A 19,773-nucleotide genomic window follows, 5' to 3' on the forward strand; every position below is an offset into this window, starting at 1 on the left:
CTAGTTTGACAAAAAAAAATGTGATGTGCCCAAATATGGTGGTGATATGGCCAAAATATGGTAGTGATATGACATCATCATGTCCATATATGGGCACATCACATTTTTTTTGTCAAACTAGTTTGGTAGTGTAGACAGTACTTTATACACATGTATCTTTCTCTGTCATCTAATTCATTATGTCATCTAAATCGTCCTCTAAGTAATATTGAGTTGTTTTCAAATGTACTATTTATTAAAACTTCATTATGAGACTTCTAGAAAAATGAATAATTCACATCTGTCATCCACCATAAATGTGTTGTGATGTATCCTTGCAATTCTACTACTTATTATCGCTTCTATTTTAAGCATGTGCGTAGTCAATATAACGCGCTAAAACATTTTCATGCAATATTAAAATTCCAAATATATTTGATGTTTAGAAATATTAATATTGCATATCCATATTGATTATATATATCGACAAAAAAAAACATGACATTTTAAGTTCTATCTACACTATCAAAGTAGTTTGACAAAAAAGTGTGATGTGCCCAAATATGATAGTGATATGCTCAAATATGGTAGTGATATGACATCATCATGTCCATATATGGGCACATTACATTTTTTGTTACATTAAGTTTGATAGTGTAGACATGGCTTTATTCTATTGAATATATAACTACTTTATTTAAATTTCATTTTGTTATAGTTTTGCGACAAGTTCTGGCCGAGTCCTTCTTTGGAGATGAGTGATTCAAAGAAAGATATTATTTACTTGTTGTTAGCATGTGATGTGCAGAAAGTTTTCCGTCACAGTTTTAAAGCAAAATATAAAGTTTATAAGATATCGCTAGACAACTACAATACAGATGAGGTTGATCAAGATGGGTAAGAAATTGGTGTACTTAACTTGTTTATTTATGAAGTATTATGAACAATGATGATCAAACTAGGGAGTCATTCCTCAATAGCATCTCCATAAAACTTTTGAGGGTTAGGGTCACATTATGAACTATTTAGATCAAACTAGGGGATCACTCCTCAATATCATTTCTATACAAAACTTGTGAGTTGCACTGAACAGCACATGTTAAGACTATATAGAATATTAATGAGAGAAACTCCTATTTTAGGGACACTATCTAGTCTGTGTTTTTATATTGATAAGAATATTTTGAAATAAAGTACATCAATCATTTGTAAAGCTCTGTCTACACTATCAAACTTTATGTCACAAAATGGGATGTGCCCATATGGACATGATGATGTCATATCACTACCATATTTGGGCATATCACCACCATTATTTGGGCACACACATCACACTTTTTTTGTCAAACTAGTTTGATAGTGTAAACAGAGCTTAAAGTGCCATGGTTTGAAGCCTACATATATATTCTTAAATAGTGTATTATTCCTTTGTTTCAGAGAATTTGTGACGGACCTGACAGTTCCAGAGATGGGGTCTGATGACTATTTGCAACTAGTTGAATGGTCTCCTTCTGGAAATTCTCTAGTAAGAAATTAATGAATAAATTATTAGTACTGTTCTAAATAAAACTGTAAAAGAATTAGTTTAGAGATTATGTAGGTTTAATATCGAGAAAATAAATGAATTAGGCATGAGTGGTGAATAGTTATATCATAAATTATTAAATTAAATTATAATCATTTATCATCAGTATGATTGTTTTCATCTATATTAATTAATTACCAGCCAACCATGATTGCAACTTATAATAGCTAGTTACTGCATTAATATCTGATCAGTTAATTACTGCATTGGTATCTGGTGATGCTCCTAAGACTTCTGCTGAGTTTAATAGCTAGTTATCCCTGTAGGACAGCAAATGTAATAACAGTCGCTAGACAGACTTATTAGTTATGGAATGTAAAAATTATAAACAATAGTTTCCTATCACTGCAATGGGATTTAATGATATGATAACATACTTAACTGATTCTAGTTGATAATCATATATATATAATCATAAATGAAAAATCAAGACTCAGGTTAATATTTCAACATATTAACACTACAGACTGTTTCATGAGAGAGATAAAAATACCTCCTCAATCTTCAGGTGTTAGACTCTGAATACTTTTATTTATCCAATTGAAATAAAATATCATATATAATCATATAGATATCAACATAAAGTTTGATAGTGTAGACAAGGCTTTAGACAGCGCAAACATATCTGTTGGTTTTAACACACGCTACATGTTTTACAAAATTTAAACTGAACATACAATTTACAACCTTATTGTGAGGATGGATTGAAACGATTGTCATTTATCTTTAGTATTCATTTTTATTTTCTAGGTGATTGTTTACAATAATAATATTTACTACAACGAAAGCCTTACAAGTAACGAAGACGCTATAAGCATAACAAGCGATGGCATTCCAAATCAAATATTTAACGGCGTTCCTGATTGGCTGTATGAAGGTCAGAGTTTAAACTTTTAATTTTAATAGAAATAAAACATTTGTTGTGTTTGAGAGAACATGAAGCTAGAACAAATTTGTAGAAAAAAAGGATTTAAAAATCTAATGTTTTTTAATTTTAATTTGCAGAGGAGATTCTCAATGGGCATTCTGCCATCTATTGGTCAACAGCAAATAAGTTCGCATTCATTCGTTTTGATGACACAAACGTAACATACGATACGTGGCCCGTGTACGAGAACAATATCTACCCGACGTCAAGGCGCGTGGCGTACCCGAAACCTGGCGGTGTGAATCCTACAGTGACGTTGTTTTTTGTAGAGGATGCAAGGCGGACACATCCAATTGAAATAAAAATACCAAATGAAAAAAGGTTTATAAAATTCATTTTTTATTTAAAGCATTGATTTTATATTTTTATTGTAGACATCTGTTGATTTTATCATATATGAGTAATACATTCATACCTGCATACAAGCCTGTAGTTATTTTGTATTCAGTGTAAAAACAATGAATGTTGATTGAACGAGTTGTGCTGTATACATTAGCCTTGTGAATAAATAAAGTTTATATATATAATGATGGTTCCCTAATTTATTTATTTTAATTTATTCGGTATATAAAAAAAAAAAAAAAAATCCCAGAGGGCAAACATGTGATTTACAATACACAACAATGACAATTAAATAAATAATGATTATAGAAATTTTAAAATGTTATAAAAATATACTGAGTTATTATATAAAAATTGAATTAAACTTCACTGTAGCCAGTAAGGATTGTATTGTAATAGAATTACTATAGATAATTATTATCATTATTACCAGTAGTACCTGTAATCATCACTTTTGTTTTCAAATTATCATCAATGTTTTTCAAGAGAACATTTAATTTTTGGAAAGGGTTGTATGTGCTCTCTGTTTAGGACATGTTTTTCAATCAATGTGTTGGAAAATAGTATTTAAATTGTGTATTATTAATTGTATAAAGCTCTCAATAAATGCTGGACTTTTGCCTGTTAATTATTATTATTATTATAACTTTCTTTAAACACAATAGCTTGTTTCACCATAATTATTATTGTTATTAGGTAAAAATGAACTACTAAAACTACAGTACAAATGGGTACACATATGCAAAAAAAGAAATAAAGATTATTTTTTTGGTATGGATATATTATGTCGTCATGGTATTCCAAAATAAAAAATAAAATAAATATAAATTTACAAGGAATTACAAAAACAATATATATCAAAATGAAGGAAAAACCATTACTTTACAAAAGTAAATAAAAACATTTAAATAGAAACTTTTTAAGCAAGCGAAGGAGTCGCGTCTCCTCTAAAGCTAAATCGTAAGATATATAATTTGTTCCCAGGATAGTTCTTAGAGATCTTTTTACCATTTTTAGGTTTGTCTATAAAAGATTATATATTTATTATGTCAGTAATGACTCCATTAATTCATTTGATTCTTCTTAGTTTTGGAGAGTACTACATTCAGTCAGTCACATGGTCCGCAACAGAAGAGTTAGTTGTCACATGGATGAATCGTCCTCAGAATGTGTCGCTGATTACGAAATGTAACGTGGATTCCAAGCAGGATAACAAGTGTAATGTTGTGACCACTCAAAAATCTGAATCTGGATGGGTTGCTATGGTAAATAAATCTTTAGTTCTTATCTTTGCATGTATCACCTAACTTGATGATGAGTTAAAATATAGTTATTTATTTTTTTTTGTCATACTCAGACTGTGTGTTAATAGCTGACTATTTTCACTTAAAGATGTATTGTCCCCCAAAAACATGAAAAATGAAGATTAATAAAATCAGACTTTGAATAGGCCAGTATTTTGTACTTGGATATTTTTATATCCATTTCAGCACTGTTGTGAAATGCTTATCTATCTAGGATATGCATTTAATTTTTGGAATAAAAGTTATAATGATATAATACTAATTAATAGTTTTAATTATTTGTATTATTTTGTGTGTAGCCTGCAGCTCCTATCTTTACAAGTGATAAAAGAAGTTTTGTACAAATTATGCCACAAAATGAAGGCCGAGATGTACGGAGGTTCAACCATATAGCCTACTTTGAGGTAAGGTATAAGCTCTTAAGTTCTGTCTACACTATTAAACTTTATGTGACAAAAAATATGTTATGTGCCCATATATGGAAATGATTATGTCATATTACTATCATATTTGCACAAACAGTGGTATGGTAGCTTGGTAATTAACATTCTTGCAAATGCCAAGGTTCTCAGTCCAAGTCTTGTCATAGTGCAAAAACAGTGCCACCATTTTCATAATGTTAAAAGAAAATGTTGTATGCCGGGTAAAAATTATATATAATCAAGTTTTGTTAAGTATATATAATACAATTCTTCTATGAAAATGCTTTATAAAAAAAATGAAAGTAAGTTATAAAGACATTTTTTTAAATAACCATCAATTCTATTTGTTTGAAGCAACAATTTGTAAAGCGTTTGACCGAGGGAGAATATGAAGTTAGCAAAATATTTGGAATTGATAAAGAAAATGTTGTTTACTTTTCTGCGAATAAAGAAGGTTTAGGAACAAAAAACATTTACAGGTATGTAATACAATATGTCATTAATGGGGAAATAATATAATATTATATATTATAATATTTATTAGAATAAACGTCTCACTTTGAATAAACGCCTCCCTCAAATAAACGCCCCCGATTGAACATCATTTTGAATAAATGCCTCCCCTAAATAAACGCCTCCCTGAAGTAAAAGCCCTTAAAATATATAAATATAAAAATCCTTCTGAACAATAAACACCCCGGGGCTTTTATTTGAATAAATACGGTATTTAAAAATCACCATCTATTATAACAATCTTCTAAAGCTACAAAAAATATTGAAAGACACACATTAAAAAACAATATCGTGGCAAAATAATGAAAGCATTATGAAGTATCATTAATATGAAAAAGTAAAAAATAATATTGTAATATGAATCTTATTTCATCAGCAATCAATCAATCATCAACATTTTTATTCAAATCAACAAAAAAAGTTTGAAATATTGAATCAATGGCTTGCCTCATTTTTTCCAGAGTTTGTTTTATATTAATATATCACATATCAGTAATGTACCTTTGTACCATGAATTTTTCAACATTTCTAACTATATTATTATTAATAATAATATCATATATTTATTTTGTTACCGATACTAATAATGTTTATTTCTTGTTTTCCACAGCATGCAAATTGCCAAACCGTCATCATTGAAATGCTTGTCGTGTGGAATGGCCTGTTCCGATAGTTGTGGCAGTCGCTGTTTAGGATGTCAGTATTTCGATGCAGTCTTCAACCCGTCGATGACGTGGTATTTACTAAATTGCCTAGGCCCAAGTGTTCCATGTTCTTGGATACGCAGCATGAATGCAGTTGGAAATAACAAAGTTCATCTCGTCGAGAATAATACTATTTTACAAGAGGCTATGAAAAATAAAGGCATACCTGTAAAAAAGTTTTACACGTTTAAAAACGAAAAGGGGCAAAACGTACCCGTTCAACTCATTATGCCCGTGAACTATGATAATCAACGTAAACACCCGCTTCTCATTAACGTGAACGGCGAGCCAGGCTCGGAGAAAGTTAGCAAAGCGTTTGAGCTCGGATGGAGTATGTATCTAGCATCTAATCATCACATTATAACGGCTAGTATAGATGGACGGGGGTCAGGTGGTCAGGGAGAAAAATTTAGACATGACTTATATAAAAATGTTGGAACTGTTGAAGTCCAGGATCAAATCTATATAACAAAGTAAGTGAATTTTATAGTTAATTGTCAAAGTTTACACTTCCATTTAACAACCACCATTATTTTAGACATAAACAATGTACTTGGTTAACATTTTTTTAAAAATTCCACTAAAGCTCTGTCTACACTATCAAACTTTATGTGACAAAATAAATATGATGTGCCTATATATGGACATAATGATGTCATATCACTACCATATTTGGGCATATCACGACCATATTTGGGCATATCACGACCATATTTAGGCACATCACACTTTTGTCAAACTAGGTTGATAGTGTAGACAGAGATTAATACTTATAATAGTCAGCATAATGTTCTTGCTTAAAAGCAGATATGTTTCATGATTGAACAATTTCTTTTCATTCTATTTCATACATGGATTCTTACGAGAATTATGTTTAATATTACTGTCATTAACTAATGGATGTGGTCGGACATTGACCAATTACTGACTAACTGAATGTGATGTGTGTCTTTATAAACCTTTGACTGATTCGACAAGGATTTCATATTAAAAACAATGAATAAATTTGCTTTGCAATGATAGTATTCAATTCGTTTGGTCATTCACCATACATATGTTCATTATTCATTAAGCCTTGTCTACACTATCAAACTTTATGACAAAAAATGTCCATATATGGACATGATAATGTCACATCACTACCATATTTGGGCATATCACACTTTTTTTGTTTAAACTAGTTTGATAGTGTAGACAGAGCTTTATCTACCTTTCAAAAAAAATTTACATACTGTACATGTGACAGGGTATATAAAGTACTAGGTTTATTCTTGATAGCTAACAATCAACTGTACCATATCATTTGCTATTAACGCTTAACTACCTACTAAGTAAAGTAGTAACATTTATTTGCTTAATTTCAGGAAGCTGCTTAACAAACTACACTACTTAGACGCAACCAGAGTAGCCATCTGGGGATGGGTAAGTTTGCAACAATAGAAATTCAAAATAATACAGTTTAGCTTAACAGAATAAATGAAAATAATAACTATTATTTACCACTATTTCAGTCATATGGTGGATTTGTAGCAGCCGCAGTTGCTGGTTCCAAATCTGAAATATTCAACTGTAGTATTGCTGTTGCCCCAGTTACAGATTGGCGATATTACGGTAATTTTATTATTTATTATTATACTGTACTAGATTAGGTATTGACTATTAGAGTTTTCAATCAATCATTTTGTTATTCTTTTTTTATTTGATACATATTATTTTATATGTAATGTGATTAAAAATGACAGTTGCATAGACGTTCATTGTTCACCTCAAGGTAGCTATATTCAGCATTAATGTTGGAATCTATTGTGGCTGTGTGCATGTAGGCCTATGTCATTTTCAAATCATGAAGAGGGCGCTATGTTATCTAGTAGTAGATTTGCAATGCAATAGTTGTAAGACTAATATACTGTACTGTAAAATAAATGCTGGTTCACCAGAAAAAAAACTTGTTCTAAGTAATAAATATCTGGCAACCATTAAAATGAATTGTTTCTTTTTTTCAGATTCCACCTATAGTGAGCGCTATATGGGTGATCCATACCTCAACAAAGATGTATACTCGGTAACTATAAACATTACATCTATTCGCATTTATAAATTATGCATGATTTTTTTTCAGGTTATTTGGAGAATGTTGGAGATGTCACATGTTAAGCCCTGTCTTCACTATCAAACTAGTTAGACAAAAAAAGTGTGATGTAACTAAATATGGTAGTAATATCCCCAATTATGGTAGCGATATGATGTCATCATGTCCATATATGGGCACATCACATTTTTTTTGTCTCACAAGGTTTGATAGTGGTTTTTTAATGTTCTTCAATTTTTATTTTGTTCATAGAAAGCCAATGTTTCAGCAAAAGCTAGTGCGTTTAAAGATGTCAACTTTTTAGTAGCTCACGGCACAGGTGACGGTAAGTTACTCATTATTATTTTACCATTGACATCATCCTCGTTATCTTCACTGTAATTATTTGTATTCTATTTATCTGAATTGTTATATTCTTTTTCAGACAAAATTCACTTCCAAAATTCAGCAGACCTTGTGAGGGCGCTTGTACAAGAGGAAATTATACATCAAACGCAGGTAAAAACAATATAAGTTTAATTCAATTCAACTTTATTTATCCAAGTAGACCCAGATCAACACATGGTTATTCTTCCCTGTACACATACTATGGATAGAATACTTTGTTGATTGCAATGTGTATTCCTGATTATTAAGCAGTATATTGTTGTGGGTTGGATATGATTTTTTACTAAATAGAAAAATTAAATAAACTGTTCGAACCAGGCATGTATAGTAGAAGAAAATACACCAATGGTAGCCAAGGGAAAACACAATATATGGTACCTTTTTTGTGCAGACGTTTGTTAAACTTTCATCTGTCACATGGACCAGTTTTTCTTTTTTATACGAATCCAACAGCGAGAAATTCGCCAATTACAGGATGGATAAACTATTTTATTTAATAATTTATCATGCTTATAAACAAAGTCTCATTTGAGGCTTAGGGAGTGGAGTTGAAAGATTCGAGAGTTACAACCCTAGTACTAGGTTTAGGATTGAACCCTGGACCCTGGATTTGTAAGCATGTTAACCACCAAGCTACAGTTCCACTAACTATAGTAATGTATTTACCATGGCCTAATCTGATATGAAAATGTAATGAATGCTTATATAAGGTTATTAAACCATTTGTTTGAGCTGTCGTTTTGTTGAGTGGGGACGTGTTTATAATTTTATTTATTTTCAGTTTTATCCTGATCAAGCACATTCATTGGACGATCCACATGTCCAGTATCATCTTTATGGTCTTCTATCAAACTTCCTCAAACAGTGTCTCCATATAAAAGAAGATAGAGAGATGTGAAGAGAAGATATGTTGTATCTAGATAGAAGTTTTTCTGATGGTCACTGTGTGAATGATCAGTCAAAAGTCTCTAGTATAGTAGCAGTACAAGCTTTTCTGATGGTCACTTCCTGTGGCCGGTCAGTAAAATTTGTAAGAAATAGCAGCAATGAGGCCTAGAAAATAATACAGCATATTGCAGTCAGCCCTAAAAAACCAGTACTCTTGTGCAGGTCCACAATGTCTGGTTTTCAGAATGTATTTTAAAGAATAGAAGGAGAATTAGCAACCGTATGAAAACAATTTTATGTTTTTCTGAACTTTGAGAAATGTTGTCGATATGTGAAAGTTGAATGAATATGGTTTGAGTGCGGACAGTAGCTTAAATTTTGAAGCACTGCAGTTAAATGACAGATATACAAAATATAGTGAATAATAAAAACCCAGCTAAGTATTACCTGAAGAAAATATGGAATGAAGATTGAATAATAGCGAATATTATTCAAATTGCTTTTATTATTATTATTAAATAATTAATCAATTATTCAATTCATTAACTTCTTTTGATCCACTGTCTTCAAAGATAATTATAGAAAAATTATAAAATATTTATCATTTTCTTTTCCGAAAAAGAACCTTGTGCAATGTTATATTTAAGTATTTTTTCAAATGTGTGTCTGTACACCTTGTGCAATGTGTAACAGATATTGAAATATCAAATTGTATAGTTTTTAAATTATATTATTCCTTATACTTATTTCTGTATAGTTTTTACATTATATTATTGCTTTTATGCTTATATAGATATATATATATTATTTCCAGTGGCGGATCCAGGATTTTGAAATAGGGGAGGTGGGAGGGAGCTGAACTTAATTTGATGTCCTATCTTTTGCATTACAATTTGTAAAATTTAGAGGCGCCCCCACCCTCCTTGAATCCGCCCCTGATTTCTGTTAACCTTGTATCTCTTCTAATGAAATGGATTGATATACATTTTTACTACCTTGATAAAAAATACTGTGCCGTTCTGTGTGTCATTTATATATGAAAAAATATTGATAGTTATTTTTATTAGTATTTTAGACTACTTTCCTTTAATTGTCTTTCGTTACATACTTATTCATTGACCTTTGACACCGTTAGAGATCTTGGCAGTATTATGTTATGTGCTACAAATCCATAATTAATTAATTAAAAAATTAACTAAACCCACCAATTTATTTTATTTTCCTCATAATATTTAATTTATATCATATTTTGTTTTATTTCAATGCATTTAAATTCAAAACCCGCCACTTTATTTTATCATTTTCCTCAAATTTAATCATTTAATCATATTTTGTTATTTCAATGATATACAACTTTCGTTCTCATTGTTTGTACATGAATGTGCAGTTTGAAACTTTTTGTATTGATTTTAGCTTTTGTTTTAAAAACTATTTAAGAATGTATAAATTACTTTTTATATTTAATTTGCTCATTTTTATTAGGTTTTATTGTGGTTTGGTTTCATATATTTAAAACTTTATTTTCATAGATAGTATCATTCTAAAGCCCTGTCTACACTATCAAACTATGTAACAAAAAAATGTGCCCATATATGGACATGATGACGTCATATCACTACCATATTTGGACATACAACACTTTTTTTGTCAAACTAGTTTGATATTTTAGACAGCTTTAGATAGTAGACTTTAAAGTCTACTAAGTTTTCCTATATCATTATATCTTCATTAGCTATATTTAGAAACGAGTTATTGAGTGATATTCATTTAACCTTCAAAGTAACCATTAATAATATGTAAATATGTATAGTGTATGTTATCTATATTATATAGTTTCCAGCAATATTCTTTTGAGAAATGTAGTTAGCCAATTTCAGGACAATGGTGCAATTGTTAAAATGTGTTTGATTTTTATTTTAAAGTATTGAAGAGTTTGATATTTTATATATAAATATTGTAAAAAGAAAATAAAACCGTTTGTCTGATTCCTATATATTTATTTATTCTCCAACTACAGGTGTTTTTTTTTATTGTATTGTTTCAAAAAACGAAAAAAATGTTTTCACTTATAAAATGTCAAAATAAATGGTTAAATTCAACTTAAAAACCTATTGGCTGGCAGCTTTAAATTACAGTTTTTTCAGGTAAATATTTTTTTCCCCATCTAATTTTTAGTCAAAGTGGATAACTATTATGTGACATTAAAATGGCATATTCAACAAAAAAATTGTTAATAATTATTTTTTCAGGAGGACAATACATCTTTAAACTTATAATAATGATGATAATTACAAAAGAACAGATTGTTGTGTTATGACGACATCATTTACGTACATTTTTATGATTGTGGATTGCTTTTCTCTTCAAAGAAGGAAATTGCCACAAAAAAAAAAAAAAATCCGAATTTTTTTTTCCTTTTAAGCTTCTTTATTGCAGGTGTTCTCGTATTATTTTTATGGATGTTTTCGAATATCCAAATTTAAAACCATCATTCACTTATTCTTTCTATACACTAACGTAACAGCAACAAAAACGGGTGATTCTCGTCTAACTTATGATGGATGTACGCAGTAGGTAGGTAATGTTCTATCTATTCAATACAAATGATCGTTAATATATACGTTTAGTGGATTAAAACCAACACAACAATGAACCGCATCACCTGCATGTAAATCCCCCACGCAGCATACCAGAAATATACTTATAAATCCGCGCGTTTTATTATTCAATTCATCTATACATAAGTATCAGCGGACACATAACATCATTGAGTATATTAGTCTTTTTAATGTGGTCTACACAAACAGTTTATTTATTTTGGAGATTTACATAAAAATGTTCTTCTACTTTTGCCTTGTTTTTATTGATACGGTTACTGTTTTTATTATTAAGTTGTATAGCAAGTTAGCTGAGAGTGCTGCGCAACGGTCTAGGCTCCTCGGATAAATCACATTTTATTTTTGTCTACAGATGGATTGAAGAGTGTCATAATAAAATAAAGATATACTTAAACAGAAAACTCGGTGAATTTGAATTGCTTAAATTTGGAGAATAACTTTGTATAAAGAGATTTAAAATGAACAGGTACAAAATGTGTAGAGACGACGAGGTTAAGGTAAGAACAAATTATTTTTGTATTAATAATAATAATTTATTTGGAAGCTACACTTTTGAAACAGTGGCACACTTCTTGGTGCGTCCAGAGTAAGTAAAATAAAAGTTACAGAAAATGAAGGTGCGTCCAGAGTAAGTAAAATAAAAGTTAGAGAGAGAAAAAAAATGATTTAACAATAGGCCTATTTACAGTACAAGGAAACTTAAACTAAATTATGTACAAGATTTTTAAAAATAACATTAACAAAAGTAATACTTTTGAAACAGTGGCACACTTCTTGAATGAAGGTGAGTCCATAATAATACAGTAAAGTAAAATAAAGTTAAAGAAAAAAAATGATTTAACAATAGGCCTATTTACAGTACAAGGAAACTTGAATTAAATTATGTACATGTGTATACACATAAAAAAAATATTAAAAGTAATACAGGATTTAAAAAGCAAAGAACTAATCATTTTCATTGCTAATTATTGAGACAGGTTGTAAACTTAGTCATCGTTCTCATTTTTAATTCGGGTCACCCTTCTTAATTAAGTTGTACCATCGTTTTTTAAAATAACCTGTTTGTCGCCATCTATAAACTAGTAGGCCTATTACATTTTCTGATATTTAAATGAATCGTTGCCGCGTAACCCGTATTCTTAATCGATATTGAAAATCGATTGTTTCTAATTGGAAATTGTTTTTCAATAAACAAATTCAAATGTATTACTTATGAATCGTGTATACATTACGGTCTTTTTATGTATTGGCTAACTGTGTTTGTAATGTTTGCCAATCTAATTGTTATGTTTTATGCATATGTTTATATTTTTAAATCCAAAGGCAAAATACTGAAAAAATGACAATGCTGTGGGTATCAGTAGCTGGATCTCAGTCGAGACAAAAAAAGCGAAAAGCTAAATCAAAACGATAAAGTAAAACAGCCAGAAAAGTTAGCAATGTTTATATTTGTATATATAAATCCAAAGGCAAATTACATATGGCTTCCCAAAATACAAGTTTTTCCATTGGATTTTTTTTCCAATTGATTCATTTTCTTGGGGGTTTTATTGCTTCTTTCATTTGTTATATAATTTAAACACCATTTTATCCATTATGATTTATTAAAATTGTTTTTTATCAAAAAGAAAATCTCATCAGAATTTAAAATGTATTAATGTTTGTTTGAATTGAATGTCTATATGCATAGACTTATTAAAAAGTCTTTGTGCTGACTGTCTGTGTTGTATTTTTTATTATGTGTAACACATTTGACTAAATCAAACATCAAAATGTCATCAGTGGCGTAAAAAACGGTGTCAATGTAAATAGTGTGTTAATGTAATTACACGTTTGTACACGTTAATGTACTTTGATGTCATTAAATTATTCTAAGCACTCACGAAATACAACTGTGTGTATACATAGTGAGCTATGGTGTTATATTAGTAACAGTTTTATCATTCATAAACTTGTTTCGACTAAAGGCCAATTTACACAGACGAGCGGTAACGGTAAGCGGGAAACCGCAGCTCTTGTCCCACGTAAAATTTGTATCTATCCTCGGCGTTGTGTGTAAATGGTATAAAATAAAGAATAAAATATTCATATTGTTATTATCGTTACAGGATGTTTAATAATGTATCAAAATGTGGGTAATATGGACATTTATTTACTGTAAATTTGGGAAATTAGTCAATAGGCCTATGGAACCATGGGCCAAAGGCACGAAACACGTACGAGCAAATCCACAATAATGGCCTAATTTCCACTGTTCAAAGTTGGTGTCTTATAAAATAAGACTACAAAGCACGTTCAGCGGATTTACTCATTCATTCATTCATCAGTGGAATATTATCAATTTATTGTCATTCGCATATAAAATATACGTAGAAATTATGTTGTGTTACTCTGCATTATATTTATCAGGAAATGCTAAATTAATATTATAATATATTTGAAATCATAGCAAAGATATACCTGCATTATTACTTCAATTTTCACCAAATCTAAAATAACAAGAATAAATCAGAATAAGAATAGTAGGCCCGTGATATATTGACAATGTATTCAAAATGGCGTCTATTGTCTTTGTAATTATTAGATAGTTAAATATGTATGGTCATTTATTGTGTGACCCTGATAGGTTTCGACATACCAGTAGGCCTAGGGTGTTCATAGTGAACGAGCACCATTCTACTCCCTTTTTAAAAGTTTGTGGTCGCCTCGGCATATATAGAAATTGTACTAATTAGTATTGGTGCCATGAGACTGGTTGTAAACCCCCCCCCCCCCCCCCTTAGGCTCTGTCCACACTATCAAACTGTATGTGACAAAACAATGTGATGTGGCCATATATGGACATGATGATGTCATATATCACTGCCATAGTTGAGCATATCACTACCATATTTGGGCACATCTCACACCTTTTTTGCCAAACTAGTTTGATAGTGTAGACAGAGCTTTAGTATGGTTCTTCATAAAGCATTCCGCTTTTATGAATCCCGACTACGTCATCACTGGGAATAAATAAATGTTAAAGTTCAGCTCTCTTAGGATACACAAGATTTGTTCAATTTATTGCCGTTTGTTATGAAGAGTTTAAAACGATGTCTTCATCGATCTCTGACTGCAAAGGAGTGTTGAGTGTGCAGAGCTATTAAAGTAATGTTACATTAATGATGTTAGAAAATGTAACCTATAAATGTTATATATAAAACACATTATTATTATACTTAGGTGGTACATAAGTACTTAGGCATACAAACGATTTTCTTTTTTAAAAAAGCTGAATCGAATGTTTATGTGTTGTAAAGATGTTTTGGCCGCCACTTCATGATCGACCTACTGTATAGCCGAAATAAAATACAGTACTATACCAAAATGGTATTAGGCCTGCGTCTCTCCTAAATAACATCGTCCCCAAGTCATTCATAAAAGTCGTTTGTACCTTTGGCTTTTGTCTCGATTATCCGAATATGAATTGTGATAAATTAAGTTTCTATATGTTTTGAGTTGAGCTAAGAAAGCTCATAAAGATGATATAGGCCTAGTTCTGTTCATAGATATGACGCTTTATTATGTTAATTTTGTACCTGATTATATCAATACTTTGGCCGACAGTTAGATGTCGTTTGGATTGAAGAAGATAAGATCAATAATAATGAATAATCATTCACTAGTGAAACTAAACTGAAACTTGTGTGTTTAGGCCTATAACTTTATTTTTAATATTAATGCGGGTTTTTTTCCAACTGGAATGTTACTGGTTGGACATCAAGCTAGCAATGGGAAAGTTCTATGGGTTTTTTTTTATTGAAGTTTGTTCATTTCCGACGGATGTGACTTTGTATGGCAGCGCGCGATAGATATTTTCAGTGGAGTTGAGTATGGCGCGCCAGTGGAGTGATTCAAGCATGAAGTAAATCTTGATCGAATAATATTATATGACCTTCTACACACTGAAGCACAGGCGTTATTGTATTGGCTGACATTCTGATGTAGCGTGAATATCTATTGTTGAGAGCAGTGGGAAATACAAGTGTTTAACACATACGTTACTTTAACTGAAAACTACTTAATAAAACAACTCGACTTGTTAACTCTTTGGATTTACAAACCAAGAATCATTCGTCAGGGAGTTTTTACTTTTGGATATTATTAGCTTGTTGTATACCTTTCTATTTAATCTACCACGATATATTTTAATTTGTGTATGTACTTTTGATTGGAGTAATCGAAAAAGTAGAATGCATCAAGGGGTATCGTCGGGCGGCGCCGGAGGAGACCAATATGCCAAACCGGACAAGAAAAAAAAGACAGATAAAAAAAACAATGTCGCTGCTGCTGCTCCTGTGAATCCAGCTTACGAACCGCTTGAGGGGGTGATTCAAATAGAACTAAATGAGGTAACATTATTTTCTTATTTTACTAGAAAGGGTCACATGCTCGAAAAAACGCTCTTCCGTCCAATTAGTAAACAATTGACGCGCGCGTTCAAACATTGATGATAATGCACGCGCGCGTCAACTTTGTGTGCTTCTTCGTTGTTTCATCTGCAATGCAATATAACGCATCACTGGGTCTATTTCAGCATTTGTTTTTGTTTAGATACCGTGTAGGCATTATTTGTAATGACAATGATTAAGATAATCGAACTGTTACGCACTGTTTCTCTCATTATTGACAATTAATCGATATTCTAGTCATTTATCATCGTCTGAAGCAACGACCTTGCTTGTGTTATGACCCTATTCTCACAACAATGCATAGATACATGAGTTGATAATAAAATGGCTTCTTTCCAAACAAGAGGTGAAGATGTAATAACCAAGTATGACTACAGGTTGACTAAAGAAGAGCAAGTATGTATGTGTCGGCCATGTCTAACAGTTTGCTGTGTACTAATGTATTTCTTAACTATATCAGGCAGGCCTACATATAACTTGACTCGACACAGTATCATTTCAACCATCAAAGTTTACAAAACAACCCGATCTGTGTCAATACTGTCATTTCGTGTATCTTAATTAAACCAACATCACAAAGGCAAACAATAATATACCTTTGTCAATTAAATAATGCAGCTTTGGTTTATAAGCCTTTTATGGCACATTTCTTACCACCTGAGCATTATAGTAGATGTTTGTTTCGTTCCAAGATAATGATTATAACGAATTAATAAAGAAAGTCATCAACACATTAAAATTAGGCCCTATAAGAATTTTTCTGGTCCTTGGGACTTGGGTAATGTCTTTAACCTGTTACCTAAATGCTCTTATGCTGTGTTAAGTTATTCTATACACATTTTGTATCGATTATTAAACGTTTGAAACTAGCATATTGACAAGTTTGTATAAATAGCATAAATCTGCAACATACATGTGAATAAATACAGATCGAAGATTGTTGAATATTGTCAGAGGGCATAATTTATCACAGAATGATTGACACGTGTGCCGAATGAGGTACATGTAAAGGAGTTTATACTTCACATGCATTATACGTCTACAACTCTAACAAAAAAGTGTGATGTGCCCAAATATGCTAGTGATATGCCAAATATGGTAATGATATGACATCATCATGTCCATATTATGGGCACATCACATTTTTTATCACATTAAGTTTGATATTGTAGACAGAGTTTTAACCATAGAAGCAACAAAGAAATACAGTAATGTCATTGTTTTGTCAATGATGTGCGAATCTACGAAAGGAAAGTGAAATTCATTCGACCAAAAGCATTTTGGAAACATGAATAGGATGTCAAATGCTTGTACCGAACTTTGGAGTGTGGGGACTGTCATAATGAGTGAGCTGTCTAGGCTGTCTTTAAGCTTGGTTCCAAAAAACGCAAGGACCATCACAAGATATTAAATATGGATTATCCGTACACTCGCCTGTCATTGGCGAACTCGCTTGCGTCTTACGCTTACGTCTAGTAGGAACTAAGCATAAGTGTATAGAATGTTCCTATCATATTATAAGATTTATATCATGTAAACCATCCTATGCAGAGGCAATATTTGTCAAATGTTTACGTTGTTTGTCATAAATTCATAAATTGTGATACCGTACAGTTCAATAATTCTACTCTTCCCTGAGTACAATTAGTAATCATCCCATTGAAACATACTAAGCCTATAATTAAGGTCCGTGACCGCCGTCGCCGAATGTTCGACTGTTGTGACAGCGGACGATATCACTCTCTGTGGGGAAGAAGCAGGCAATTAGCTTGAATGTAATAACTAATAATGTACTTTATGTATCTGTACTTTTGATAGTTGGAACAGTGATCAAACAGTCAAACAATTAACCAACTACTTATAATATTCCATTCGTGTTAATTTCATTATAAATACTGGAGGCCTATTAAAAGTTCTAGCGTCAATAAGTTGTACATGTTCTTTGGTGGTACGTTAACACTGACGCTAGGATGCCAGTGGCCGTATTCACCATTCACACTTAAGCTAAAACTTAAGCCTTAAATTAAAAAAAAAATCTCCTATCTAAGTGAATACAATTTAATATTAATACTTATTTAATTACTTATAAATATTTATTGCGTTAAGTGAAATACTTATTATTTAAGGGAAATAAAGTCTGACAGAATCTTTAAAAATGGGTTGGTTTTGTTATAATACAGAAAAGATCACCTCAAGTCATTTTAGAAACTATTTTTAAAATTCCCAAATACATAATCTATACTGTATCTTTATTTTTATGAACACGAAACAAACATCATGACATCCGATTTCAATCGATACTAATTCACCTGAGACATAGTTTGATATATGTGAGTATCGGATGCTACACGTTATACTCATAAAGCTTCGTTCCCACTAGAACGCAACGCAAAGACGTGAGCCGCAACGCAAGTGATACGAATAGACCAATCAAAGCGATGGATTATTCGAACTGTTGATTGATTGGTCAATTCGCTTGCGTTGCGGCTTACGTCTTTACGTTGCGTCTAGTGGAAACCAGGCTTTGGCATGACCGGGATATTGCCTAATATCGCAAACTCCGATAAAGACTGTAACATTGTATACAGTACTGTAGAACTTTGAACCAACGAACACAACACGCGCGCTCTGAAACATTGATGAATCGTCAGATTTTGTACGCGCACGTTTATGACTGTTGACGGATGATATACTTGACATTAGTACATCACATGCTTCCGTAGAATTAATGAATTTAAGTCAACAGTGATTTATCAATTTAATAATAAATATTGTTCACGCGTTACTGATCTGATTACACTACCCAGAAAGCGGTTAGGGAATAACGTGTTTAGAGATGTACTTACAACCGACAGTGGCTTATGATAATGTTATGCAACAATAGTGTTACTCTAATGTAAATAAAATATTGCAGTTAAACTTGACATTTTGGTGACATTTTGTAACGTAAACCTCTGTCAGGTGTTTTAATTCTTCCATTGACATCAGCTGCTACTGTCACTCACAATCGATCTGTGTCTATTGGGACTTGGGAGGGTTTTTTTACCAGTACGTAACATTGACATGATAGTCTATTAAAACGGATTGTGCTGGCACTATTCATATTAATAGAATATCATTATTATTGTAATATTATATTGTTTGTATAGTGTTTTCTTGATAAATTAAAAACGTAACAATCTGAAATTGACAGGTTGATTGATGGGAACCGTAGTGAAATACCCGTAACCGTACGTCTATTTTTACATATATAATGTATATTCCCTCTCTTTGATTAAGATTTCCATATTCCTCCTTCCCTCACTCTTTCCCTTTGGTAGTGATATGCTCAAATATGGTAGTGATATGACATCATCATGTCCATATTATGGGCACATCACATTTTTTTTCACATTAAGTTTGATAGTGTAGTGCTTTACATGCGCTGGCACGCGTTTTGTATTTATTTGACGAATGGTACGTCAATCTACGTACCAGATCATTGAAATAATAACGTCAGGAATTATTATTATACACAATGATATTAGACACGAGTATATCCCGTTTGTTAAACGATTTTAGAA

At 31.4% G+C, this 19,773-nt stretch overlaps 2 protein-coding genes across 2 annotated transcripts in view; both read left to right on the forward strand.

Annotated features, from left to right (window-relative positions):
- LOC144849624 (dipeptidyl peptidase 4-like) overlaps positions 1-11,163 on the forward strand; it is a 53,212-nt gene extending 42,049 nt beyond the window's left edge. The window contains exons 5-18 of the mRNA XM_078706597.1: positions 698-876; positions 1,417-1,504; positions 2,315-2,441; positions 2,570-2,813; positions 3,922-4,099; positions 4,438-4,542; positions 4,915-5,039; positions 5,684-6,250; positions 7,142-7,199; positions 7,289-7,388; positions 7,781-7,839; positions 8,119-8,191; positions 8,291-8,364; positions 9,035-11,163. Coding sequence (XP_078562723.1) covers positions 698-876; positions 1,417-1,504; positions 2,315-2,441; positions 2,570-2,813; positions 3,922-4,099; positions 4,438-4,542; positions 4,915-5,039; positions 5,684-6,250; positions 7,142-7,199; positions 7,289-7,388; positions 7,781-7,839; positions 8,119-8,191; positions 8,291-8,364; positions 9,035-9,151 — 2,094 coding nt within the window. The 3' untranslated portion in view covers positions 9,152-11,163. The remainder of the gene's footprint in view (positions 1-697; positions 877-1,416; positions 1,505-2,314; positions 2,442-2,569; positions 2,814-3,921; positions 4,100-4,437; positions 4,543-4,914; positions 5,040-5,683; positions 6,251-7,141; positions 7,200-7,288; positions 7,389-7,780; positions 7,840-8,118; positions 8,192-8,290; positions 8,365-9,034) is intronic.
- A 1,054-nt stretch (positions 11,164-12,217) lies between these two features.
- The window catches only part of LOC144849546 (prolyl endopeptidase FAP-like), a 117,903-nt gene continuing 110,347 nt past the window's right edge, over positions 12,218-19,773 (forward strand). Inside the window, exon 1 of the mRNA XM_078706569.1 lies at positions 12,218-12,256. Within this exon, the coding sequence (XP_078562695.1) occupies positions 12,218-12,256 (39 nt within the window). The remainder of the gene's footprint in view (positions 12,257-19,773) is intronic.

Source organism: Antedon bifida, chromosome 1, assembly GCF_963402885.1.
Source record: "Antedon bifida chromosome 1, ecAntBifi1.1, whole genome shotgun sequence".
Classification (NCBI taxonomy): domain Eukaryota; kingdom Metazoa; phylum Echinodermata; class Crinoidea; order Comatulida; family Antedonidae; genus Antedon; species Antedon bifida.